At 31.9% G+C, this 27,279-nt stretch overlaps 2 protein-coding genes across 4 annotated transcripts in view; one reads left to right on the top strand and one right to left on the bottom strand.

Moving 5' to 3' along the window:
* Positions 1-806: 806 nt before the first annotated feature.
* Positions 807-3,524, bottom strand: LOC148619385 (HAUS augmin-like complex subunit 1). Of its 2 annotated transcripts, none has more exons than XM_088579239.1 (2): positions 3,407-3,524; positions 807-1,690 (listed from the first exon to the last, which is right to left on the bottom strand). In XM_088579239.1, the coding sequence occupies exon 2, from the start codon at positions 1,687-1,689 to the stop codon at positions 856-858; it is 834 nt and encodes a 277-aa protein (XP_088435365.1). In that variant the 5' UTR covers position 1,690; positions 3,407-3,524; the 3' UTR covers positions 807-855. The 2 variants fall into 2 exon arrangements, with proteins under 2 accessions (XP_088435365.1, XP_088435364.1); XM_088579238.1 differs by having other exon boundaries at positions 3,313-3,439.
* A 115-nt stretch (positions 3,525-3,639) lies between these two features.
* The window catches only part of LOC148619386 (uncharacterized), a 34,196-nt gene continuing 10,556 nt past the window's right edge, over positions 3,640-27,279 (top strand). Inside the window, exons 1-16 of one of the 2 annotated variants that reach the window (XM_088579232.1) lie at positions 3,640-4,063; positions 6,370-6,488; positions 8,707-8,812; positions 10,886-11,025; positions 11,401-11,522; positions 11,865-11,946; positions 12,266-12,398; positions 12,843-12,946; positions 14,209-14,291; positions 15,918-16,036; positions 16,646-17,148; positions 17,531-17,655; positions 18,187-18,276; positions 20,220-20,353; positions 20,767-20,853; positions 24,224-24,292. In XM_088579232.1, coding sequence (XP_088435358.1) covers positions 3,958-4,063; positions 6,370-6,488; positions 8,707-8,812; positions 10,886-11,025; positions 11,401-11,522; positions 11,865-11,946; positions 12,266-12,398; positions 12,843-12,946; positions 14,209-14,291; positions 15,918-16,036; positions 16,646-17,148; positions 17,531-17,655; positions 18,187-18,276; positions 20,220-20,353; positions 20,767-20,853; positions 24,224-24,292 — 2,122 coding nt within the window. In that variant the 5' untranslated portion in view covers positions 3,640-3,957. The remainder of the gene's footprint in view (positions 4,064-6,369; positions 6,489-8,706; positions 8,813-10,885; positions 11,026-11,400; positions 11,523-11,864; positions 11,947-12,265; positions 12,399-12,842; positions 12,947-14,208; positions 14,292-15,917; positions 16,037-16,645; positions 17,149-17,530; positions 17,656-18,186; positions 18,277-20,219; positions 20,354-20,766; positions 20,854-24,223; positions 24,293-27,279) is intronic. The other variant, XM_088579233.1, reaches the window with a different exon arrangement.

Below are 27,279 nucleotides of genomic sequence, written 5' to 3' on the forward strand. Positions count from 1 at the left end.
AACAGGGAAAATAGACAAACACAACAAAGAACATAAAATAAAAAAAAATATGTACAAAGAAAGAAAAGTAAATGAGCAGCCTGGAATCCACTAAAGAACAAAACAAGTACATCAAAGTATCATCATACAATACATGCAATTGACAAAATATCCTATTTTTAAGGAGATATCTCCCCTTTTCAATGTAATTTGAAATGCTTATTTTGAGGTTTATGTAGACTTTGTTGCAATTTTGTTTAAGGTTTTTAAATTTATTTTGACAGGACTAAACTATTTTAAATGCCAACTCTTCGGAAAATAGTGAATAAGAGGATTAGTTCGTACATTGTGCTATACTGAAATAACATAAGTACAACCTTGACCTACTCTGGTCATTTGAGTTCCTGAAGTATCAACATTTTCCCAGATGTTCTTTAAATCATGTTATCAGCAGAAACATTCTAAATAAAATTGATCAATCAATTGTTCTATTCACTCACAGCACATAGGATCTAACAACACTCCATTCTACTTTCCGTTCTGATGACCTAAGGGGTTTTCCCTTTGAATAATACTTTCAAAACCGTGAAAGATGAAATCTGATTGGCTGATGAAAAAGGTCGTCAGAACAGAGAGTAGAATGGAGTGTTGTTAGACCCAATACATGCAGTGACTGAATGGAACAATTGAAAGGTCTAATTTTAATTAAGATTGCGACAGAAAGATTTTCTGCAGTACTGTGTTGTACTTCAAATTTGAAATCTCTACTTATAATTGTAGTTTTGTTGGCATATAAGAACTCTCAATGTTACCAGGAAACCATGAAAGAAAGGATTACATAAACTTTATAACAAGCAACAAGCAAGTTTTACAGATCTACATATGTGCTAAATCAATCCTCCTAGAAAGTTCTGCTTCAAGTCTAGAAAGCTCTTGTCTCAGTTCTTCAATCTTAACTTTTGTTAATGACACATCAGGTGGCAAACTATGATAAGTTTTGAGCTTTGTTTTCAAGGGAGATAATTGTTCCATCAATGACTGAAGCTCTTCAGACATTTTAACAAGAGCACTATGATAAATATTTGGATCTGCTTTACTACGATAAAGTTCATTTTGAAACTGGTTTATCTTATCTTTATACTCCTTTGCTTTGCTGTATAGAAATCCTGACTCCTTTGCTCTGCGTTCTATTTCTGGTACCTCTTTTGTTTTCTGCTCTTTGAGATCATCTGCTGCTTTTTTTAACAAATTATACTTGTGGACTGCTTTTTTGGTTTTTTCAATTAATGTTTGTGTTAATCTCTCCTCATATTTTAGTTCCTCCCTTGTTTTGTATAAATCATTCTGTAGATGCTGCAATGCCAATAAATAACTTGTTTCTGAAACATCTTTAGTTTGCAATAACAGTGCTATGTTTGCCAATGTTCTCAAACTCATAACACCTGACTGAGAAAGGTTTGCAATTGGCAGATTTATTTTCTTCATTATATCTTCCAACCTTCTTGCCTCAATATTGTATTCCTCTGCCTTCTGTCTCATGTCTCCTATAACAATAGAAACATCTTTATCTCTTGTCTCATTTAGTTTCATTAGTTTATAAAGAGTCTGTATAGTGATTTTATTTAGTTCATAAGAAGGTACTGAATCACCTCCAAACACTTTCTCTAACCAAACTTGAATGATTTCTCCTGATGCTTGCAGGGAATCCATTCTGAAAATACATGAACCAATATGAACTAATTAGTTGTTGATATCAGTACAAATTACATATCTTACATTATAGTACACAGCAAGACAGGTTAAAAAAACATTGTGACGTTAGAGCATTTAGTGGCTCTGAAAAAGATCTTAGTGGAACTAAATCAAAAAGTAGCAGAAATATATACCAAAACAATATTGACAATACTGATGACAAAGTGACCAATCCAGAAGCACACATTGGTTTAAACTTTAAATAGAGACTAACTCTGAACTGGCCAAGCAAGTAAAAACTATTGTTTTAAGCTAGGAACATCTCTGAACTTGCATTGCCATTAAAAATATTACAAAGCATCCAATTTCTGAAAATAGTAGATTTTATTATAAAACTTAGAAATTATAAATTTTAATACAATTCACCTCTAACTTTCAAACCATAGAAAGAAGGTTGGTACTGATTTGGGTGTTATGGTCACAACTACATTTAGCTTAAGGGCCAAAAACAAGCATTTCATGAAATTGATGTAAATAACTCAAGTATTAGTCTATGGATCTCTAGGATGTTGTACTAAATAGTTAATAACCCTAAGGTAAGACTGGGATTGATTTTGGTGGTTATGACCACAAACATGCAAATATATATATACAGAAGTTTTCTATTGAAAAGGCCTGAACACAAGCAATTTTCTTGTTTCTAACAAAATGAGTAAAAGTGTGTGGATCTCTATGCAATTATTATTCCAAAAGGTTCCATACCAAAATGGGAAGATTTAGATTGAGTTTGGAGTAATAATTCTTTCTGTTTAATCATATTTGGACCATGTTTTTGTTAAGAGTTCAGAAATAGTATGGAAGTTCCAGACACAAACCAGTGACATAAGATATTTTGATCCTGAAGGATCAAAAACCCCAAAAATAGCATTATATTTCCCACACAACAAAGATATCATGATTTTTTCACAAACCCCAAAAATACCAGTAAAAAAACTGACAGGAAAAAGACAGTCCTTGCCTGTGTATGTAACATTTCTACCATCCCCCTGGTTCTCAATTCCATTTTCTTATTTCATTTTTTGTAAAAATTTACTGCATTTGTAATTATGATTCATAGTATGATGTTAATGGATCTCTATGAAGTTGTGTCACAAGGTTCCATACTAAACAGAGATTGGAATTAATTTTAAGAGAACCAGAAGGGACAAAAAAAAACAAGCATTAAGTTCATTGACCACTTTCTTGTGTGAGAATCATATGCTGTGTTAAACATTTCATTAAAGACATTTGAGCTGTTGAATGCTATACCCATATTCGTTCAACTGTTCAGATTTCCACTTCTGTGGTCAAGTCAAGCTTTGCTGTGAGAAGCATTTAATAAAATCAAAGATCATGCATGTAAATTTCTGTATCTAGAGTAAAACATGTAACTCCTAACAAGTTGTAATTTCAAATTTGCATGCATTCATAAATTCACACAACTAGTGCTAAATGGTGTTTTTGGTAAACTCTGTTATATTTATAATGTATAGAAATGTGTCAAATGTGTCATGCGTGTTTCAATCTTACTCTTACTCTTTGACTTAAGCAAGATAACGATTTCATGTTAATAAGGTGAAAGAACATAACAACCAAACTCACATCCCCAATCAAATTTAAATCAGATCTCTCTGTCACTACATATATACGGCATACCCTACGCTACTCCGTATCTGATTTTTTCCCCCCAACTTACATTCGAATTCAACTTTATGAGTGTCGGTGTTTGGTCAGACCTAAAAAATCCTCTGTTCTCGCGATAGTCTAAGAAAGTTCTCATCTCTTTGATAAATTAAGGGGATATTTTAGCCTGCTGTTCGATGTAAATTAAATTCATGCATAAATTTATGCTACTGAAACAAAATGTATATCTCAAATTGTCTTTTTGAATTTTAAACTTGCAGAAAAGTTGTGTTAATAAATCACGTGACCTTAAATTTGTACGAGATTTACAAGAATTTGGCAGCAGGTGCTTGAGATGAATCACAGTTACTTTTAGAATATTCAATAATTCAGATCTTGTAAACATTGACATTTAAGTTGGTATGGTTCTGTGAATAATATTTTCTCTATATATTCCAACATTGAAATTTACTACGCTGTATGAATATTGCTATAGGAAAGAGTACGTGACCCTTGGAAGCTCCTACTTCCATGAACAGAACTTGAGAACCGCCTACTGATAGAAAATTGAACACTTGACACTATGTTCATAGATGAAAACTCATACACAGCAAAGTACAGAAAATGAAAAAGCTGTTTACAAAGGCAGATTCCTCGGCTCAACAATACATAGGGAAGGTTTTCAGTGTTGGTAGATTCACAGTTACTATTGAAGATGTGATTGCAGAGGGTAAGAATATAGTTAATTCGTGATAGACATGCACATCACAAGATAATAGTTAGGTGCATGTACACTGAACAAATAAGAATGCATAATGTAGACCTGATTCCAGTGCACGGTAATATTTCTACATGCATATATTATTAATTGCCAGTAACATGCCCCCTGTAACATTTTGACAATTTCATTATTTAGCAAATTCCAAGTAGTTTTGTAGTGGAATGTTGTTCTTTTTTATCTGCAAATCAGTCCTGTAGAGAACCACTTCCTGTGTGCTGCTGCGTGTAAATTCAATGATTCTAGAATCAGGAATTATGATTTATTAAAACAAGAAAGTCAATTGAAAGAATGAATTTATGTATTATATTGTACCACATGATGCCACCATTCTGAACTTATGTCATTTTCATGAAAATTGGTAAATTGTTTTACAGTACTATAATGACTTAAGCAACTAAAGGATGAAATTAATTAATTGCAGCTGTAATCTGGTTTCGAACAACTTCTGAAATTAAGGGCACTGAAACCTCTCATAGGGTATTTTTTTTTGGCCATTTTGATAATAAAAAGGTTTCTGATAATGAAATATTGCAAAAAATAATATTTTTTGCAATACTTCATTATCAAAAACCTTTTTATTATCAAAATGAAATGTTGCGAAAAATATTATGTAATTTGAGCAACTACTTTGCATCAGTTGATTACATTTACATTTTTTGGTTGTTACTTGCTCTGTACTGCCAACATGCATTTTAGTTTCTAAACAATCCACAAGGGAGAGGGAGTGAGTGGAGTAACAGTCTCTCCACCTGTCACATGTGTAGGAGTCACAATTTCGATATACATATACATATACAGTATACATGTATCTGTAGTTTACTTGTTCTGTCTATGCATCAAGATATATTTGACAATTCTGTGTTTAACAGTGTAATTTACTGTTAAATGTACAAATTGTATGTACAGATAAAATAGTTGAAAGTATTGAAGCAGTGTTTATTCTAGACCGTGCCTTGCACCATTGGCATGAATATTTTATGCATGGCGCACAAAAAGGATGGCATGTGGGCCCATTGGGCACATAGTATTCTGTAGGTCGATCTCTGAAATTCCAGACTTTTTTCGGTTCCGTGTCCGGACACACATCCATCATTCAAAAGCGCCAATGGCTTTGACCGTTTCATAGTAAACATGAAAAACGAAAGTTAAAACTTCTCTCAGGTCAAAAATGATTAAGGGAAACTGCAGATGGTGTGCAGGGAACTCTTATCTTATTGACGAGACCCAGTAAATTTCAGATGAGTTGCATACCTTGAAAATTTTGAGTGAGCATGAAACTGTTAATTGTCCAGGGGCTTGGGCCGGGTTAGATACGATCCCGCTAAGATTCCACACGGAGCTGCAACATCAGATTGAATTACAATTTGAATCAACACAATGCCATAATAAAAAAAAACATATACTAGTATTTCTTTTTATGCATTTGGAGTTTATGTACCTGTGTTACCTCTTACCTAAAATGAAACTTGAAAGTATATACAAACCTGAGGTTAACTTTTTTGTTGGTTGTAACTCTCCTGTTATTTAAAAATGACCCCTTATCATACTGCCATATTGACCAATCTTAATTCAGTGCTGTAACAAGCATCATTATATCAATTATTTTACAGAAGTTAAGTGCATCTCATTCAGCTCAAGCAACGACATTTACAAATGTTTGCATTTCCTTTGTGTCTTACTGTCGGAATGGCAAAATGTCAGGAATTGCACATTGGTAGATTAAATTTCAAGTAATAAGCCTTGAATAAGTTTGGTGTAACCAAGTCTTGTCTCGGATCCAAATGGAGAAATACTGGAAGAGATTTATGTATGTTATCAAAGCAATCTTAACAAAAATAGAAAAATGAACCATGATTGAAACACAATTAACTAGTGATTGTGAGCCCATAATAGATTTGATCAGCACTTCAAAATACTTTAGGAATTATACAGTACACATGTATTGCTAGGGGCCTTAGTACAAATATTGTATGATATTATTGTTCGTCAATCAAATTGATATTAGACATCATTTACTGCTGGTTGACTCTTAAGAACTCTTCATTTTACTTTTTGTTTAGAAGACCTTTCTGTTAGCCAATTAGGTATCACCTTTCTTGGTTGTATGTGTTGCTTTAAAGTACAAACCTGAGGACTCTAATAATGCCATCTTGACAAAAAGTAGAATTGAGTGCTGATGGAACAGCTGTTTTTATTAAATAAATGTGAATGAACAAATATATATAAGTATATAAATTTATATTGTTTAATTTTAGGTGGATTTGCCATTGTTTTCCTTGTGAAGGCTCAGAATGGAAACCAGTATGCATTAAAAAGATTGTTTGTCAACAATGAACATGATTTGTCTGTTTGTAAAAGAGAAATCCACATAACAGTAAGTTTACAGATTATTGATATAATATTATCAACAAATATCTAAATGCATTTCTAACTTACGGAAATTGGAAGGACATTTTGAGAAAAGATCTTTTTGTTCAATTTTCTAATGAAATTCAAAATTTCAGCAGACCATTCTTTAAGATTTAGTTTTTCCTAATCGTAATCCTCATTTCCATGTTGATGATTCCCTACTTTCCAAATTCCTGATACGTATATTTATGCACTTAAATTTATAAGAATTGAAATGACGCTTGAAATAAAACAGGATTTTTTTAGTTGAATCAGTTTTAAAAGTTTAGAATGCTCTGAACATATAAATTTGAACTTTATAGGTGAAACACCACTTAAAGATTTACAAATGTACTTGTCATAGTTGATGTATGGTTACATGTAATTCAGGCAAAACACATTTAATTTGTTCCAATATTTGTTAAATGAATTATTCCAGTAAAACCTTAATTTTCTTTGACATGTATTATGTATAATGTTAAACCTATTACAGTGCATTTTTCATTGATACCACAACTGTATTGCTTGTTAAAGATAACCCATGTGACCAACATAAAATGTTTTACCTTTTATAAAGATATGTTGTATGTTTGATTTTCTTGGTTGTGGGTAATGACTAATACTGGAAAAAAATGTTTGTGGTAATGTATTATCTATAGACTTTTGAAATACTGTATTATTATTTTTTTATGCTCTCTATCTACGTTTCTTACAATGAAATTAATGTTTAATCCATTTGAGGAATTCCTATACATTCATTTAAAGTACAATATTAATAGTCAAAATGCCATTACAGAGCAAAATTCCAATCCATTTAACCACACAAGAAATGTTCCAGACAGAAATCAATGGTATCTGCCTGTCTCATTAGCACTTGTAAATTAATTTGTACCAATCAATGGTATTTGACATTTGGTAATGACAGTGTAGTAGTTGTGTCATAGTAAATTTAAACATTTTCTCCATGATTATAAGAGGGGCATACTAATAAGGGCATGGATTTCTGACAATAATAATGTCTTTTGAGTGACTTTCCAGACTTATTGGTTACTGTTTACATCAGTTCAATTTCAGATTTCAAGGCTGTTTTTAGTAACAAAAAACTTGAGAGAAAACCAAATAAAAATATGTTATACTGTAAGGTTTTTATAAAAATTGTTGGGTTTTTAGGTTGTAAATTCATCAAAAAGTTAATGCTTGTGCATTGTATTTCTATAACAAAATTTAAGTCTTTATCATGGTAAATCCAAAATAATACAATCGTTATACATTCAAAATGAAATTGTGTTTATAAAATGTATTATGATATGCACTATCTGAGCGACATTATCTATAGACATTGATGTAAAGAAAATAATTTCACTGTAAGTGTATGAATCTCTACAATTTTGTGCCGAATTAATTTTGGGGTTTGTATATTGTACTGTTTAAAAAATAGAAGCAACAAACCCAGGTATTTTACTTGTGTCCTTACATAAAATTAGGTAAAAGTATATATTGATCTCTTTGAAATTGTTCTGCAAGGTAACATACCATAAAAGGAAGGCTGCAATTGATTTGAGGTTTCTGACTTCACCCATTGCAGAATAAAACACCAGATAATAATTTGAGTAACTGTGTATGAATCTATGAAATTGTACCTCAAGAGTTCTTTGTCTTAAAGGAAATGGATTTTGATGGGTTTAAAGAGTTGTGGCCCTTTCAAAACTATTTAAAATTAAGATGCCAGAAAAGGGTTAAAGATAAAACATTTTTATTTCAACTTTTGTATGGATTACTTATTTGTCACAAATTGCAAATTTAAAAATTCTTTGACTGGTTTGATTTTTATAAAAATGTTATGCTTTCTCAAACATGTAAAAACAAACCAAATTCAGAGCTTAATCAGATTTGAATGTGTGTCCATAGATAATTGTCTCACTGTTCAGGTTGCAACCTCTGCAGTGGTATTGGGCTGTGCCTTGCAACATTGAACCCAAAATAATTTGTTGTAACCAAAACTAATAATTAAAAATTGCATTTTACTATGATTATTATCATTTGCAAAAAATCATTTATCATTTACATCATTTGCAAAAATTGGCATAATCTTCAATATTATCAATCTGTGTCTAAAAGAGAAAACTTTATCACTCATTAAAAGAAATCAAATCAAAAAAGCTTTGCTAAATGTTTGTCTTAGTTAACCTTGTTTCTAATTTCAGAGGACCTTGACAGGCCACAAAAATATCATTAGATATGTAGACTCCAGTATTAATATGACCCCTAATAGGGTCTATGAAGTTATGATATTAATGCAGTATTGCAAAAGTAAGTCTTTTCATAGATGTCAGGGCTGTTGGTATATCGTATATACTCCAGTATAAGTCGATCCACCTTTAAGTCTGACCCCCCCCCCCCCCCCCCCCCCCCAAAAAAAAAAAAAAAAAAAAAAAAAATTATACCTGTTTACTTTGATAACTTAAGTAAATATTGAAATGAATAATTCCAAGCCAGATTTGTTTCTATAGTAGCAAGTAATTAAATTCTTTAAAAGCCATGTGGATTGTTTTGATACGGCCATTTTCTCATTCATTCAAATGTTGGTACAACCAATAACCCAAATTAAAATCATAAATATAGCGAACAATAAAGAATAAAACAGAAAGTTAGTGATACTCTAACGACTCATTTGAAGATATTTCAGTAAGTTAAGAGGTTTTATCTTTAAAAAAAAGAAATTCATAAACAGAATTGTCATTACCAACTAAAATATTTATTACCTTTGTCATGAATTATGGTACATTATTATACCCACGCAACAAAGATGTGAAGGGTATAATGTTTTTGACCTGTCCGTCTGTCAGTCCATCTTCAGTTTCTGGACTTCTTTTTAGGCGCTTGCAGATATTGACATGATTTTTGGTATATAAGTTCACCATGATAAGTTACAGGTCAAGTTTACGTTTCGTTGTGCTATGATGATTTTTACCAAAATTATGGGCCTTAAACTTAGCAAAATTCACGGAAATAACAGTTTTCCAGACTTTTTTTTTTTAAACACATTCAGATATTGACATGATTTTTGGTATATATGTTCACCATGATAAGTTACAGGTCAAGTGTACATTTTGTTTTGCTCCGATGATTTTTACTGAAATTACCAGCCTTGAACTTAGCAAAATTCACAGATTTTTGGATTATAAGTTCACCATATGTTACAGGTCAAGTGTACGTTTTGATCCGCTATGATGATATTTACTTTTGATTAACTAGAACTCAAAGAAATCACAGTCTGGAGTTTGAAAGTACCATTCTGAGTAACAGAATTAAGTCAGATAGAAATCTAAAACCTGAAAAAACACTCTTATTTCTTTTTTTATTGGGGTCCTTCTACATGTATTTCTCTTAAGAACAAATTTGCTTGAGTATCCAACATTGGGATGCGTGGGGTATGTGAGCGTGCTCACTTAGGTTCTTTAGTTGGGTCCTGTTTCTATTATACCTTTGGGTTTTTGGCTATGAGTGTACACAGGTAAAAATAAATACACATAATGGATGAGTGGGAACTAAACAGTAAATACTATTTTGCTGTATCATATTTTAGCTGTAAAAGGTAGAAGATGAAGACAATCTTTCTAAAACTGACGTTTATAATTTAACGTAGGGGTTAACGGCACCAATCTGGCTGTTCAATGCTGGTGTCACGCTCATGTCAATTATCAAGCTTTTGACATTTTCAGGCTGAAAATTTCAGTTCATAGTCAGGATCTTGTCTATAAGTCAGAACCTTTCCCGGCAGTTAAAAATTTAGTCCCAAAAATCCGACTTACAGGCAAGTATATACGGTACATGTAGTTGCTGGCCAACCTAAGATATAAATTAAAACATTGTTCTTTGGTCTTGGTAAATGTTGGTGATGTAAGTTATCCTGATCAATTTTCAAACTGCAAGGTCTTTTTGTACATGTATGTATTATTATATTTGGAATTTATAAAATTGACTTAGCATTTAAATAATAAAGACAGAAAAGCTACATTGTAGTTTTACTTTCAAAATATCACATGTTTGAGATTCAAAATGGTAATATTCTAATTCTGGAATTCAACTAATAGCAATGTGGCTGATGACATTCAAGTTGCATCTTAGCAACATGCACATGAAATGTTATCACACAGTTTTTATGAGAGTTATCGAAGTGTCTTATTGATTGAATCTTTTTTGTGGAGAACATGAAACATTTAAAATTATAAAAGTGTTCTCTGTGTGTATTTTTGCATTGTATAAAGGGACATTTTGTGAATATTTTTTTACAAAATCATGCTGTAAATGAAAGTAAAAGTTTCACATACGTTTGCAAGTACACATACCTAACATTTTAGTGCTGTCTTTTTCTACTTGCAGCCAATGTGATACAACTAATGAATGACAGATTGAATGTAGGGTTTTCTGAGAATGAGGTGCTTAGAATATTCTGTGATACATGTGAAGCTGTAGCTAGGCTACATCATTGTCAGACTCCTATTACTCATAGAGATTTAAAGGTAGGAGACAGTGTTACATTTATCAAATGGTGGTAGACCATATATGTCGTTACGTCCATATGAAAGCCAAAAGTGAACTCCAATAGTTACTCTCTATCAGTAGTACTTTCCATGAATATATTGTAATTTTTGTAGGAAATGAAATAGAATTAATTTAGAAATATGGCAACTTCACTGTTCAACCTTTATGTGCAAATTTTAAGTATAGAACTATGTTTTTTGGATGGTTAAAAGTACTTAAAAATGTTGGAGAAAACACTCCATTACAAGAAAAAATGAGTAGACCAAACATAGATTTCATGCAACACTTTTAATTTTTACACTACTCATACTTCTGTGAAATACATTTGATTATTTGTCTTTATATTTGAACAGGTTGAGAATATACTTCTGTCTGAGAATAACCATTATGTTTTATGTGATTTTGGAAGTTCTACTGCCAGAGTTTTGGATCCTAGTCAGTCAAATGTTACTCAAATAGAGGAAGAAATTCAAAAGTATAATGAATCTCTTGTACTCATTTAGTCAAACAAATACCATTCAACATAGGGCATACTCATGATCTTTCTAGGGACTTTTTTTGTCCCACCAGTCTGTATGCACAAGAGTGTGTTTCTCCATGTATATCTCCAATGCTATTAGAAAATGATATGCAAATCATTTGTTTTTAAATTGATGGGTCATTTCATTTGATATAACAGTGAGAACAGTGCTTTACTTGCTGTGTGCCTAATTCTTCAAAATATTATAAACTTTCTAATTTATTCAAATCTTTGATTATTTATTTTCTAGATTTGTTCTGTATTTGTATGAATACAAAATTGGAATTTATTTTACAGATATACTACAGTATCCTACAGAGCTCCAGAAATGGTGGACTTATATAATGGGAAACCAATCTCCACTAAGTCTGATATTTGGGTAAGAATTGTTGAAGGTTGATTTTACTGTCAGCAAATTCCTATATATTTGTAGGGTCTTAAAATGTGGTTGTTCCAGGAAGTCTTTAATATTTCTGTTAGTCGAGATGGCTGTGCTTTGTTTAAGAAGTCATTATTTGACTTCAAATTGCCCATCCCTCAAAGGCAAAGCCTGAAATTACATGATATAAACATGTGACTTAATGTCTGTAACAATAAGATCGGTTTAGTTCTAAGTAGTGTGTTTTATATTTTTATGATGTAACTTTTTTTTTTTGTCTAAAGCCAAGAAACAATCACCTTATACACATCTATTACAGGCTTTAGGATGTTTCCTGTACAAATTGTGTTTTTTTACTTTGCCTTTTGGAGAAAGTACCTTAGCTATTCAGTCTGGCAACTTCACTATACCTGATGGATGCCGTTACTCAAATAGATTATTGGCATTAATAGGTAACTTTCTGTTATGCTTATGGTACGCTATTGACATTCTTTTATATTGTTTGCATTTTGTAACTCATGATTATGGTAATTTGAATTGATGTTATACCATTTTCACTGTAGTAGATGGGCTTCTGAGCAATTTAAATAGCTCTTTTGGTTGAAATCTGACTCGCATTATCACAAATTTTCTTACTTTATTACCACTGAAAGCTATGGAATCATTTGGAGGCAGTGATCCACATTCCAATGACTGTCTATAGTGATGACCTTAACCTCTAAATTTTACTAATTTAAACCAAAATGTCAAATTTACGGCAAATCCGGAATAAATTAAAAGGCATATTTAATGATTCTTGTGACCTTGGGATCATTATTTGTTACATTTTTAACAGCCAATACTGAGTACTTGTACAAGAATTTCTTTTTAATGTGGTTCATATTTTTCACTTTCAGGATATATGTTGGAAGTTGATCCTGAAAAGCGGCCAGATATATTCCAAGTCTGTTTCTTAGCTTTTAAATTAGTAGGCAGAGAAAATCCAGTTCCTAATATGAATGTAAGATGTTCTAGTACATGTACCTTATATATAACCTAATTCTCTAGTTAGATTAAGATTTGTATTCAGTATTTTATATTTTCAATATGAATGGCAGACCATATGATTTTTTGGTATTTTCTATGATTTTGGTTTCAAATTAGTCTTACAATCTTGTTTTCTTTCCTAAGTTGCCAGTCAAAGTAAACAAAAAAATTCCAAACTTTCAAGGTCAACTTCTGAATATACTCAATACTTTTGGTACCATGCCATTGTCTTTTACAGAAATAAAAATCAAAATTTTGTTTCTGTTAATGGTTTATGGTTTGCAACTGCATTTTTTTTTACATAGAAATCATTTCCAGAGCATGGGTGTACATATTATGCATCAATATGAAAGAATTGGCCATTAAATAAAAAATGTTTATTTGAGAAAAGATATTGCATAATGTAAACAAACAAACTGGAAATGAAATGTTACTGAAAGATAGTTTATTTAATCATCAAATACTACTTTAAGTATTGAATTTTAAGTGATATTTTCTTCAAATCATGTTAAAATGTCTTAATAATATGTTTCAGACAAATGTTTTACAAAATTAATTTCTTAAAAAACATGGTTAGAGATTAAAATGAAACAACTAAAAACCAGAAAGAAACAGAGTTGTTTTTTGTCATACCCTACTTATTACATTACGGATGAAAATGATTATTTTGAAACTTATTTTGATTGTTTCTAACAATTTTCTCCCTTAAAAGTACGTTTTAAAATGAAAAATTGTGAAATTTGAGTTACAAGCAAAACCAGAAATGTCTGAATTTCCCTGACTTTCCAAATTTTGTTTTATAAGCTATTTAATGCATCCTGTGTCAGTTTTATCATGCTTCACAATTAAAATTATCCAATTTATGTAGCTACTGATCTTTACATGATGTTTCAGTCTGAGTATAAGTGTCTTTCCTTCACATTTATGTAGGAAATACAGCATCAAAGTAAATTGACTGATCAAGTGCAATTTACCATTCTTTTGTCTTACCAAATTTTACTGTAGTCTAAGTCTAGAAAACTTTTTTTCACATGTTTTAACCTTCAAAATTGCACTGTGTACAATACATAAATGTGTATTATACACACCAAAATACAGTAAAGAAATTACAGAATTCGAGAATAAAAATGTAAGGAGAATCAGAGAGAGAAAAAACTGAATGAGTAAATAAATCTAATTATGGCATTGTCAGTAGTTTTGAATTGACTGAATAGTATCATTTGAAATTGTTTTTAGAATTTAGAGATCCCTGATTTTAGCAAGTTACTAGTGCCAATGACTGAGACTGAAGCCAGAGCAATCAAAACCTCTTCTGTAAAGTAAGTAAGGCCAAATATAGTGAAATACTTGGTTATCATGGTATTTTTTTTTTACGTAAATCCATTGACGAAGCCTTTCTTTTTTTATTTTTAATGCCTGAAATAGGTAATGAAATTTTTTTCTAAATTGATAAGGAGGCTACTTCTGTGTCTTTTTTATTAGCTCACCTGGCCAAAGGCCATGTGAGCTATTGCCATTACTTTGCGTCTGTCATCGTCGTTAACAATTATACAAAACTCTTCTCCTCTGAAACTACTTGACTGATTAGAACCAAACTTAATATAAGTGTTCCTTGGGGTATCCTGCATAGAATGGATGTGGGGATTTTTGATTTGTTGAAAAACATGGCCACCGTTACTAAAAATAGAACATAACGGTCAGACAGTAGTTTTTCACATATATCTCCATAATTGTTAGGTTTAGCTAAATTCTGATGAGCAAAAGTGTGATGAGATCTATCTCTGGTTAAATTTTGGTTATAATCCGATAAGCCGTGTTGGAGTTATTGCCCTTTTTCAACGATTTTGCTATTTTTAATGTTATTTCTTTCAAAAATCTTCTCCTCTGACACTACTTGACCGATTGAGCCAAACTTGTTAAGAATTGTTCTTTGGGGTATCCTGCTTAGAACTTGTGTAGGGATTTTTGATTCGTCGAAACACATGGCCGCCATTACTAAAATTAGAACATAGGGGTCAGACAGCAGATTTTGCATATGTCTCCAAAATCATTAGGTTTAGCTAAATTCTGACACAGGTAAAAGTGTTTAACATGATGAGATATATTTCTTGTCAAATTTTGGTTTTAATCCATTAAATCGTGTTGGAGTTATTGCCCTTTTTCAATGATTTTAACTATTTTTAATGTTATTTCTTTCGAAAATCTTCTCCTCTGATACTACTTAACCAATTAAAACCAAACTTGGTATGAATGTTCCTGCATTGAACTGATGTGGGGATTTTTGATCTGTCAAAAACATGGCAGCTGTTATTAAAAATAGAACATAGCTGTCAGACATTAGTTTTTCACATATATCTCCAAAACCATTAGATTTAGCCAAATTCTTTCAGTAGCTGAAATGATCCTTATTATTAGGACTACAAAAGTCTTTAGGGATAAAAGTTGTCAGATGGCTCCTTGTAAGAGTTGTTGCCCTTGAAAGGGAAAAATGACTTTTTTTAAACAGTTTTCAGTCAATATCTTGAAAACTATGATAAATTAAAAGAAAATTTCAATTGTTGAAATGATCCTTATGATAAGCCCTACCAAAGACTTCTTGAGTCAAAATTGTTGGACAACTTCTTGTTAAATCATTGCCTTTGAAAAGCAAAATTTAATCAGGTGAGCGATTCAGGCTCCTGGGGGCCTCTTGTTGATACTGCAATAGTAGTGCATAATGTGACATCCTCTTAACAGATGTAAGGCCTGAGAATCAAGAAATATCTTAGATTATAAGATATTTGTAAGAAAGACTGAAAAATGTGAATCTTGATGGAAAAAAAAGTTTTGAAATTATTACAGTAACTATTTTCTTTTAACTTACAATATATCATAATATTTTTTTTACTTCTATTTTTGGTTACAATATTTGAAAAACAGATTAAAGACAATCTGTAATTTTGCAGAAGTGTGGTTGCTCCATCTATAGAGAGTACAACAGTCACGCCAAGATCAAGACCTAAAGGGCAAGCTGTTCCTGCTCCTATGGGATTACCAACATCTTTACCTCAACGAAAGCGACCAGGTATGGACCAACAATTTAGAATGATTTTCCTAAGTTTTCCTTTTGTAGGATACAATGCAGTTTTATACTCAGAACTCTGTCTTGAGATCAGTGATAAATAGTTTCTTGATAGATGTAAGTTTCGTTTCCCTTTGGCCTAAGTACAGCACTCCTAGTTTACAATTAGTTGTCTATACTTTCCATAGATTTTACTATACTTAAATGTTTTGAGATTCAGAATATTTTTAATTAACCCACAGTTAAATTTTCTGGTTGTATTATGTATAGGAACATCATCGTCTGTAGACATATTGTTTTTATACCCCTTAACATGAAGTGACGAGTTATTATGTGATACTCTTCAGAAAGTTGTGTGTTTGTCCATCCCTGAAGGGTTCCAAATGAAAACTTGAGAAAGCATCAATGAATTTTTTTAAAAACTTTGTTCAGTTGTTAAGTACCATAAAATACAGGTCAAGTTCAATTTTCAGCAAAATCCAAAAGGCAGTTTTCACATTTCTTGAAAAGTCTTTTGTCAATAGTGAAAGTGAGGAGTGCTAGAAAAGTTACTGGTGTGATCTGTTTTTGTAGCATATGAATTAACTTTAGAGAAATCTTAATTTGTTTTAGACCAGCCTTCACATCAACCAAATCAACAACAAACTTTGGCACAGAAACAAGCTCGACAACAACAAATTCATCAACAGCAACAGCAGGCTGCTCAACAGCAGCAGCAAGCTCTTCAACAGCAAGCTGTCCAACAACAAAAAGCTCTTCAACAACAGCAAGCTCTCCAACAACAAGCTTTACAACAACAACAGGCAATGAAACAAGCGATGCTTCAACAACAAGCTTATCAACAACAAATGTACCAACAAAATCCGGCAGTGATACAACAAATGAATATGCAGCAAACTCAATATATGCAACAACAGCAGCCATACTTGTCTGCCCCTCAAATGACCATGTCTCGATCATTCCATGGACAATCTGCTCCTAGTCAGCCTATAGTAAATAGCAATAGTATGGACAATATGTATTCTAAAGCCTATGTGATACAGGATGATAGTACTGAGTTCAAGAAGCCGCCAGTTCCCCCTAAGCCAAAACCAAGTGATAACTATAATGCATCTGTAAGTATTGAACTGTTTTGTTTATTAGTCATTCTTCTATTGATTATCATGTCATCATTGTTATGATAATTGCAATTTAGTCTAATTTGACAAATTAAAAAAAAAACAAATCACAAATATTGCAGACAAAAGCAATTTATTACATGTATGTTAGTGATTATATATAGACTTGACTGACAATACTTTTATACTGTACGGACCACTAAAATAGAAATTTTATTGGTCGAAATGTCCAGTTATAAAATGAATGATTCTTATCTAAAAGCTCAAAAGAGCTTATGTTATTTGTATATGAATCAACGACTAAATAAAACTTTTGTTTTTACACTTGATGATCACAGATTATATTTGAATATTTATTAGTTACAATGTTGTGTTTCAGTCAGATAATCAGCCATTGATATCAATAACTCCCCCTCCTTCTCCACAAAAACAGACAAAAGCACATCGAAGGAATGTTAGTGATACCTCTGCACTCACAATGGGTGGCAAAGGAAGTGCCTTCAGGTATATTTGAATGTAGTCAAAACAAAGTGCATTCAGGGCAAACAAATATTGATATTACTGATGGAGCATCATGTCCTGTACATGTAGAATGTAAGACCAAAACTATGAATGGCTAAAACAATATTCTGACGCATGTGATGATATTTGTTGACATAGAAGTAGACGATTGTGCAAGTGCGGAAGTGCTGTTTTCTCTTTTAGTACAACATTGAGCCCTTTCCATCATAGGCATAGCCCAAAATCATATTAGAGGAAAATAGATTTATCATAGTATATAGTTATTTGAACAGAAAAGAGAAGATACCAAATACAAGTGAAACATTAAAATATAATGATCTTTTTATTGGTAGAACATACTATTTATAATTTTATATTTTACAATTCAGATCGGTAGAAAACATGTAAACATTAGAAAGTCTTAGTGATTTGAGCTTTATAGTTCTGTATTTGTTCGAATCAAAATGAGTTTAGTTTATAATTTACAAGTTGTAAAAAAAATACATCTACTAAAATTTTATCTTTCTGTTTCAGGGCATACCATGCTACATCCAATTTACTGAATGTTTCCTCTCAGTCAAAATCCAAGTCAGCTACAACTACACCAACTCACTCACCTCCAAGGTAAAGTGGCCATGTCAAGATTGTAGCTCATTTGGCCATAGGCCATATGAGCTATTGTCATCACTTGGCGTCCCTCATCATCGCTAACAATTTTTTCAAAACTCATCTCCTCTGAAACTACTAGACCAATTGGAACTTCTAATCTGTAAATCCAGTTGGAGTTCTTGTCTGTTTTCAATGTTATTTCTTTAAAAAATCTTCTCTCTTCTGAAACTACCAGACCAATTAAAACTGAACTTGGTATGAATATTTCTTAAGGGATTCATCGTAGATCTGATGTGGAGATTAAAAGAACAAAGGGCCTGTCAGAAGCTTTTCTCATATATCTCCAAAACCGTTAAGTTTAGCCAAATTCTTTCAATTGCATACAGCAAGGGATCAAAATTGTCCAGCAACTCCTTGATAGAGTTATTGTCATTTTAAGGTGAAATATGACGTTTTTACCATCACTTGGCATCCATTGTTGTCCATCTTTGACACTAATTGACCAATTGGAACCAAACTTGGTATGAATGTTCCTTGGGGTATCTTGCATAGAACTGATGTGGGGGTATTTTATCTTCGGAAAACATGGCTGCGATCACTAAAAATAGAACATAGGGGTCAGACAGAAGTTTTTAACATGTACCTCCAAAACCATTATTAGCCAAATTTTGGCAGTAGGGTGAAAGTGTTCAGCATTTTGAGATTTATCTATGGTCAAATTTTCATTGTAATCTGTTAAGCCATGTTGGAGTTACTGCTCTTTTTCCATTTTTTTGTCCCTATTTTTAATGTAATTTCTTTCAAAAATCTTATTTTAAATTACCAGACCAATAAGAACTAAACTTAGTATGAATATTCCTTAAGATATTCTGCATATATCTGATATGAGCATTTTTTGATCCGTGGAAAAACATGGCCACTGTTACTTAAATAGGTCAAAGGGGTCAGAAGTTTTTCTTTTATATCTCCAAAACTGTTATGTGAAGCCAAATTCTTTCAATTGCCAAAATGATCAGTTGTCAGACAACTTGCTCGAGTTATTACCCTTGAAAGGCAAAAAATGAGTTTTTTTTTTCAGTTTTCAGCCAATATCTTTTAAACTATGATAGATAGAGAGAACCTTTCCGTTGATGAAATGATCCTTATGAAATGTCTTACCAAAGTCTTCATGACTCAAAATTGTTGGACAACTTGTTTTAGTTACTTCCCTTGAAAGGCAAAAATTTATCAAGGTGAGCAATTCTGGCTGCTAGGAGCCTCTTGTTTTAGTTTTCAGCCAAAATTTTAAAAACTTAATGATAGATAGAAACTTTCATTTGATGAAATGATCCGTATGATAAGTCCCTCTGTGAAAGTACTATTGTTCTTGGTGTACTAATTTTCTTGGTTTTCTTGGGTAGGCCAAACCAAGAGTTTTGGTACCAACCAAAATGAGATTTCCATTGATGTGTATACTGAAAACCTCAAAACCATGAATTCAAGAATCCTCAAACTTGTGTTTCTTCTATAATCCACAAATAAAAGTACTTTCGCAATACAATCAAAATTGTCAGACAGCTCCTTTTTAGAGTTATTGCCCTTGAAAGGCAAAAAATTTAACCAGGTGAGAGATTCAGGCTCGTAGGAGCCTCTTGTTTTATGACTACAAGCAAGAAATTGTCTTGGATACTGATTTTACCTTTTATTGTTGTTTTTTGTTCATTGTGCTTTGAATAATATGCTTATGGCATTATGCAAAAGGGTTGTCATGGGTTTGAAAACAATGTTTTAGATTTGTGACAGCTGATATTCCCCGAGGCTAAGGTAGGTGCCTTGAAACCTTGATACTTGTGGGGCTCAAACCCACTGCAAAGTCAATCTCATGATTGCAAATCCAGCTCATTAACCACTCAGCTGCCCTGCTTTTGAAAAAGAAAACAAATGATATGTTCTAAATATACTTCTCTTTAAACTTTTAGGTCACCAAACCTAACCAGAGCTTTGTCAGCAGATGTTGCTGACTGGAACCCTTTCGATGATAATTTTGGTGCTGATACGGAGGAAGAAATTTTTGGGAAAGAGTTCGATAAATTAAGAAGAGGTTCTAATAGCAGTATGTATATCTATCACACAGAACCATTTTATTATAAACAGATCAAGTAATTGATAAGTTTGAAGCATTCTCAGAACACATCATTTACTATTTTTTCCCTGCAAGGGGATGAGGAATTTTCAACATAAGTACTTATATGAAAAACAGAGGAAAAAAGCATGTAATTTGTCAGTTCACTGTTATAACAGCAAAAGTAGCAGTTGCAATTGAAATAAATTTATTTTTCTAAGCAAGTTTGAAAAAATTAATTTATAGAATACACTTTTTTTGCACTTTTGTTCATTGAATTAGTTAGAAAAAAGAATTCCAAAGTTTCAAAGATGTCTTGCAACATTGACTCATTTCATCTATAAAATCTCTCATCTGATACAAGTTAAATTTCAAATTGTTGAATTAAAGAATAATTTTTACAGGTATATCTAATGTGAAGAGTAGAGAAGATTTAGTGATGTCTGGATCTGATTCTGATCCTTTCTCTAATGTCCCATTCAAAAAACCTGGTAAGTATATCAGTGTAATGTTTATATATGTGTAATAATGGTTACTGTAGGTGTAATCTGATATTCTTGTGTATATTGGTTATTAGTGATTGAATGACTTAGATATTATAGTTGAATTAACTGTTTTTGTGTATTTTAAATTTCTGTAAATGAAAATTAAATCATAACTGAATTTCATACAGTATCATAAATAAAGTCCTAAATTCATTTCTCAGTACATTTGCATCCTCCCAAGGCAGGGTTTTGAGTCCACCCTCGCTCCCTCAAACCCCTAACATCACTCATTCATATTTAGCGGGTATCGTCCAGCCATTTCCGATGGTTGCTTCACTGGATGGGAAGCACCAATGAAAATCGATTTAACACAAAATGTCTGTCAAAAAGTAAACAATAATACAAGGTAATGGATGATCCGATATAGTAACTGAAAGTTGTATGATGTCACAAATGGTGCAAAATAAGCAAAAATAATAACTGTAGATTCTGTTTAGAGTCTTTACTGAAAAAAAATGACGTTATGTGTAGCCACTATGAAAGTTATATCTCAGAGTTTCTATTGCGAGTAATTTGATTGGATTTTGGATCCGGGTTATATTTAAGTAACTCACTAGATGGCGCTTGACGATACCAGCTAAATATGAATGAGTGATGTCAGGGGTTTAAGGGAACGAGGGTGGACTCAAAACCCTGACTTGGGAGGATGTACATTTGGAGAACCATGTTTACATGATAAGTTTATTCACATTGAATAAAAATGTACCACCTGGTACTTAAAGTAAAGTTCAACAGCTTAAATTTGCTTGGAAAAAAAGATTTTGAGAGGCAGGTTCTGACTTATTTGTGCAGGTTCAAAATTTTACTTTGTATTTTCTTAATTTTCTTCCCTCAAATATGAATATATTGAAAATATGTAGCATTGTAGATTATAGCTTTGTAATACAACTGCAAACAAATTGAAGTCATATAATGTTGTGGCATTGTTGTTATACATAGACATTTGATATCTGCACAGTAAAATTAATGTGTATGGATCTCTTTAAAATTGTACCACAAGGTAAAGATTGTCTAAAGGGTAACGACCTTAACTGATAAGCGATTATTGGCATATTGAGCTGCAAAGCCCATTTTTCTGGTTTCCAGTTTCTGAAATAGTACCTTGTCGTTAGTTAACACAAAAGACTGATAAGAGTTACTCATAAACTATCAAGGAAAATCTGTTAGAAGTTAAGTCATTTTAAAGAGGTGTGCAATTACAAAGGGAGATAATCTAACTTGAGAAATTCCTAAACCTCTCAATTTATTTTAATAAAATTCTATTAGAGTGTTTGGAATTATACGTAGATTTGCTGGAAGGAAGGAAGATAATTATTGTTTGATCCTTGCTAAGGGAACATTCAAATTAGAGAGTTTAACATGATTTAATTCTAGGTGAAGTGGGTGATATTCCTATTATGTACATACCCACATTATTTCTAGCTTCAAATTGGTCTTAACGTGGTTTCAAAGGGTCCAGGTATGAACTCCTCCACAAACAAAGTTTTGGTTGTATGTAGAAATCCTTATGTCCATCGATCTGTTTTCCCTTATTAGTTCATAAATGCCTCCTCCTCCATGCAGTGGTTTTAATGAGACTTTGTAAGAAGTTAAGGCATCATAGTAGATGCACTTGAAGCAAGATTATTATTAGTAGTATTCAGTATAGATGACCCAAATTAGGCTTTTTATATGTTACAAGAGTAATCAAGGGAACCAAGGTTATAGTGGTAATCAAAAGAATGTAATCCAGGGACAAAGACCAGACATGAAAAACAGACATACACAACATTAAGGAACTAAAATCATACATACAAAGTAACAGAAGCAAATGAGCAACTCAGACTCCACTAAAAACTGGGAGCATGGACCAGGTGCACCGGTAGGGTAAGCATCCTCTGCTTTTCTAGAAACACCGCTGAGTTGCTCATGAAAAGTGAGGTGTATTACATAGTGAGCTTACACTCAGTTAAAGTTTAATAAAATGTTCTCATGAAGTTCTTTAATGTGCTGAATCTGACTATAATATTATTTTTTCCCAGCTGTTTCTTTAGTTGGTGCAGTGGTTCCTTAATTCGATTTCATTTGATTTCAACAACTAGGGGTTCTTTGATATGTTAAAGTAACTCTTGAATTAAGATTATAGATATTTGGTCTTATGTATTTCTTGAATACTCTCATAATGGTCTTTTGCTGTGTCAAACATTAAATAAGTATTCATATCAAGCTGTACTGTATGGGTATGGCTTCTGTATAAGTAGTTCAATACTAGATGTATTTGATAATTTCATTATTATTTAGCAGCCTTAATTATCAGACTTGATTTATTTTTGCTTTTTATACGACCAGAAATTTTTTCCTGGCCGTATAATGGTATTACCCTGTTGTCATCAGTGTCATTGGTGTCCGTTAACTTTTGTTTGTTTATAATAACTTCAGTAAAACTTATCCGATCTTTTTGAAATTTATCAAATCTTTTCTAGGGAATTGGTGGAGGGTCCTATAGTTTTTGGAGGTGTTTGCCGCACTCCTTTCGAAAATAAGGGGCAGGAAGGGAGAAAATAGAAGTTATCATAAGAATTGATAAAAAAAGAATATTGTTAATTCGATTTTAATGAATCAGTTGTGTTCCTTTTGAAATTCTTTTTTAAAGTTTTACACTGGATAGACTTATCTTGAACATTTTGGAGTTAAAGGAGTAAGAAATAAGACCATGCCTCAAAAAAATCAATTTATAAATTTTTGTCCAATTGAGAAATTTCTATTTAATTGGATTTCTTATGAAAAATTTCTTCTTGCATAATATTGTCCACATTTGCCCCAAGTGAAGAGAGCTTAACATGCTGCTCTCAATTCAAAGAAGGATATTTTCATAATAATTTTTATTAAACTCTATATTGCCAAATTCTGATTTGTTGCTTGACTTCATAAAATCAGGTCTGATGTATAACAACAGCTAATGATGAACCAATTTAGGATTGACCTACTATTGCTTATACATGTATTAACTCTTATTTTTTATGCTTGTACTGAAGTTGCTCTGCCTCTAGCTATTTTTATAGTACACATGTACATGTATTAATTAATAAAGAAGTTGCTTTTGACGTCTTGACTTGATGCATGAACAGCCTATAATCTTAGTTATTTTAGAATGCCTTGTTTGATTGTTTGTGTTTCTTTGTTTGTTGAAATATAAATAAATCTGAACATGTAAGCATGAAGAATAATTTGTGGATTTATCTCTTATAAAATATATAGCATGTATCAGGTTATTTAGATTGATTTTACTTTATGCATGGTTTAAGCATGACTGAATATGGAATGTTGTCCCTTTCAGGTGGTTCAGGTCCTGACCAGAAACAGCATGGTCGTAGAAGTAATAACAGTTCACTCTCTGATTATGGAGGTAAAAAACCTACTAATGTGTATAATTACTGACATTTTTGTAATGTATAACATTATTGTAGATCACAGTAGAAGTCGAAGACGGTACTCTCTAAATTGGAAACCAAGTCATATCTGCAAAGCAGCTATCTGGGAAGAAGTTTGACCTCAGGTTTCCTGACATTCCGCCATGTTGTCTTCTTTATCTTTTCCTTTTTTTTTGACAAATTGAACAAAGATGGACTAATTGTTATTATACAGTAATAAATGTGGTGCATAATTTTTATTTTCATATTAATAACTTGCTCAATTGTCACATGTTTACGTTAAAATTTTTACTATGTAAATATCATTTTTATTTGTTCTATAGAAATGGCTGATACTCAGACTTGATATTTTCATATTGATAAAGTACCATTTAGATCTAGTTGACTTAATTTAAATATTAACCTTTATGTTGAACAATAAAAGTAGCATAATATTGTTTAGAAATTAGGATCACCCTCTAGTTCTATGTGAGAATAATAAACTGATACAATAATGATGTTTTTTTTGAAGTCGTTAAACTTTATAATTAATACTTAGGAAAACAAAATGTCATTTTAATTTTAATTAGACTATACAAGTCATTTTATGCACTAGTCAGGAGTCTTTTTAATGATAGTTTTATTTGTTGAGAAAGTCTGTAAGTTTTGTGACTAAGCCATAGTATGTGGATTGTTGAGTTTTTGAAATCTCTATGATGAAATCCTTCGCCTAACTTTGCCAAATGTTTTATGCTTTAATTTTAACTTCAGTGATGTCTTTGCATGGCTATTAGATATATTTTTTTAATTTGAATGTGATTGTTTTTGATATTTGCATTTTTTAATTAATACTTTTTTAACTGATTTAGTTTAACCATACTTTAATATAAATAGGACAACCAGAAATAAGATAAATAACGTGAATGCTAAAATTGTCTATATTTTTTACTCCAGATGTGTGTTTGAAAAATTAGCGCATTTTCACACATGCCTTAAATTATACTGGCTGTTTGCAAGATGCCTTACAACCTGCTTAAAAAAACTTTCTTTTAAATTCTACTACTTGATTCCAATAATTGTGAATCACTTTCCTGTACTCCAATTTAATTTGTTTTTATAAAAGGTCAAATACCAGTTTTTTTATTATAGGACTTGTCTTGTATTTTAAGTATACCACAAAACAGTAGCGTGCATTTGTGTCCTCTCTTACTAACAGACAGGCCTTTCAAATTTCTTTGACTTTATTAAAATTGAAAATCATTTGACAATTGGATAATGTTGCAAAAAACTATTCACCTTTTCCCGACTTCACAGGATTCTTGAATTTTCAAAATTAGACTGAGAGGGCTGTCTGCATTAAATTTCACATGTTGGAGCTTTAAATAGTGTATGGTATACAACTTTAGTATATTACTCAGTGTCTTATTTTGAATTGAATGTTTTGTAGGTGGATTAATTTTTTGAACTTTGTTTTATTGTCAGTTAGAATGGTTTCTGTAGAATCAAAGGTGACACAATGAAAGTATGGAGTCAGTAATAATATTCTATTTGTCTCTCTCTGATTTTTGCAAAGTAAACGTTGAAGGGTAAACAAATGTTAAAATGATTTTTTAATGAATGGTATCAAATGAATTTCATGTCAGATTATCTTTAATACATTAATTTGCTTTGGTTTTGAAGTTTTGATATTTATAAATGCTGATAAGTGTTATATAAAAAGCAACACTATAGGGCTTGTAAGTCTCGTCACATGATCTTGTGAATTCACGACAGTGGGTCCCTAGCTCCAATTCAAAAGCCATGAAGAGGTTGTTTACAGAATTATCAACAAAAAAATAAAATCTGATGAAAGTATAATGCTTAAGTTTGTTCATAACACAGAACGGATAATTCTTATATCTTTTTATCATATTGTTGTCCCTTGAAGCAGTGATCTCCCCAGGGCCATATAGCATCACATTGCCCTGATGCTAGTGATTGGGATTACCGTGCACAATGCGCCATAGTAGCATTTTCTCTTAGAATGACACATTGGGTAACTAATGTGTCACATCATGTGCGCACATTAAGTTTCCATCATTGATGGTGGAGTGTTGTCCATGACTTATGACCGTAAAAAAGGCATAAACATGTCTTTTAACAATGTTTTTATTAGCTGCAGTTGGATATTTTGATCGTCACGTTTTGGAGGGATTTGAAGGCCGGGGAATGGGTTACTTTACAGATTTTTTTAGATTTCAAATTCTTGATCGCTTATGTGTTTGAAAGAACAATACACATTTCTTTAAAGAATAAAAATAATTTGATAATATCAAAAAAGCATGGACTTGCGGTTCCATTTGAAATTGAAAATGCCACCAAAGACATTTTGAAGCTCGACCCAAAACAGAAGAAATTATCTTTTTTAAAGCCCCAAAAATATTATAATGGTAATTGGTAATTACCAGAATCAAACTGCAATTGTTGTAGAAACTAACTTGGCAGCTGGACACGGTTATGAACCCCTTTTGAAAATATTGATAATGGTAGACACATTATCTGGTCCTGAAGCACCTAAAAAAATCCAAAATCTCATTGCAGCTGAAAAAAAATAGACTCTTTCCTATCATTTGTGATAACTACTTTAACAGTCAAGTTAGGGTCTAATTGATGGGGGATCTGTGGACCATGATAAAGGACTAGACAATGCATTATATAAAAACTCAAACAATAGAAAAGAAAAGTGATTTGATGTGTCGATTAATTGACATGTTTTAAAATTGTTAACTCTTAATGAACATTTGATCTGCAGTGTAAATTAAAGTTTGTTTATGTTACAAATGTACCTTTGGTCTTCATTGTCTATCCGGCCTTCGCTGCTATTCCAAATTTTGTCCCATGTGTTTTTTTTTTTATTTTTTAGAATGGCCCATTGAAATTGAAAATGTCCCATTGAATTGAAGGGTAAGGGGGCCATAGTCCCATCGGCAAAATTTTAATTCCA

This window comes from Perna viridis, chromosome 4, assembly GCF_037379345.1.
Source record: "Perna viridis isolate PV_CMFRI_1.1 ecotype Kerala chromosome 4, ASM3737934v1, whole genome shotgun sequence".
Lineage (NCBI taxonomy): Eukaryota > Metazoa > Mollusca > Bivalvia > Mytilida > Mytilidae > Perna > Perna viridis.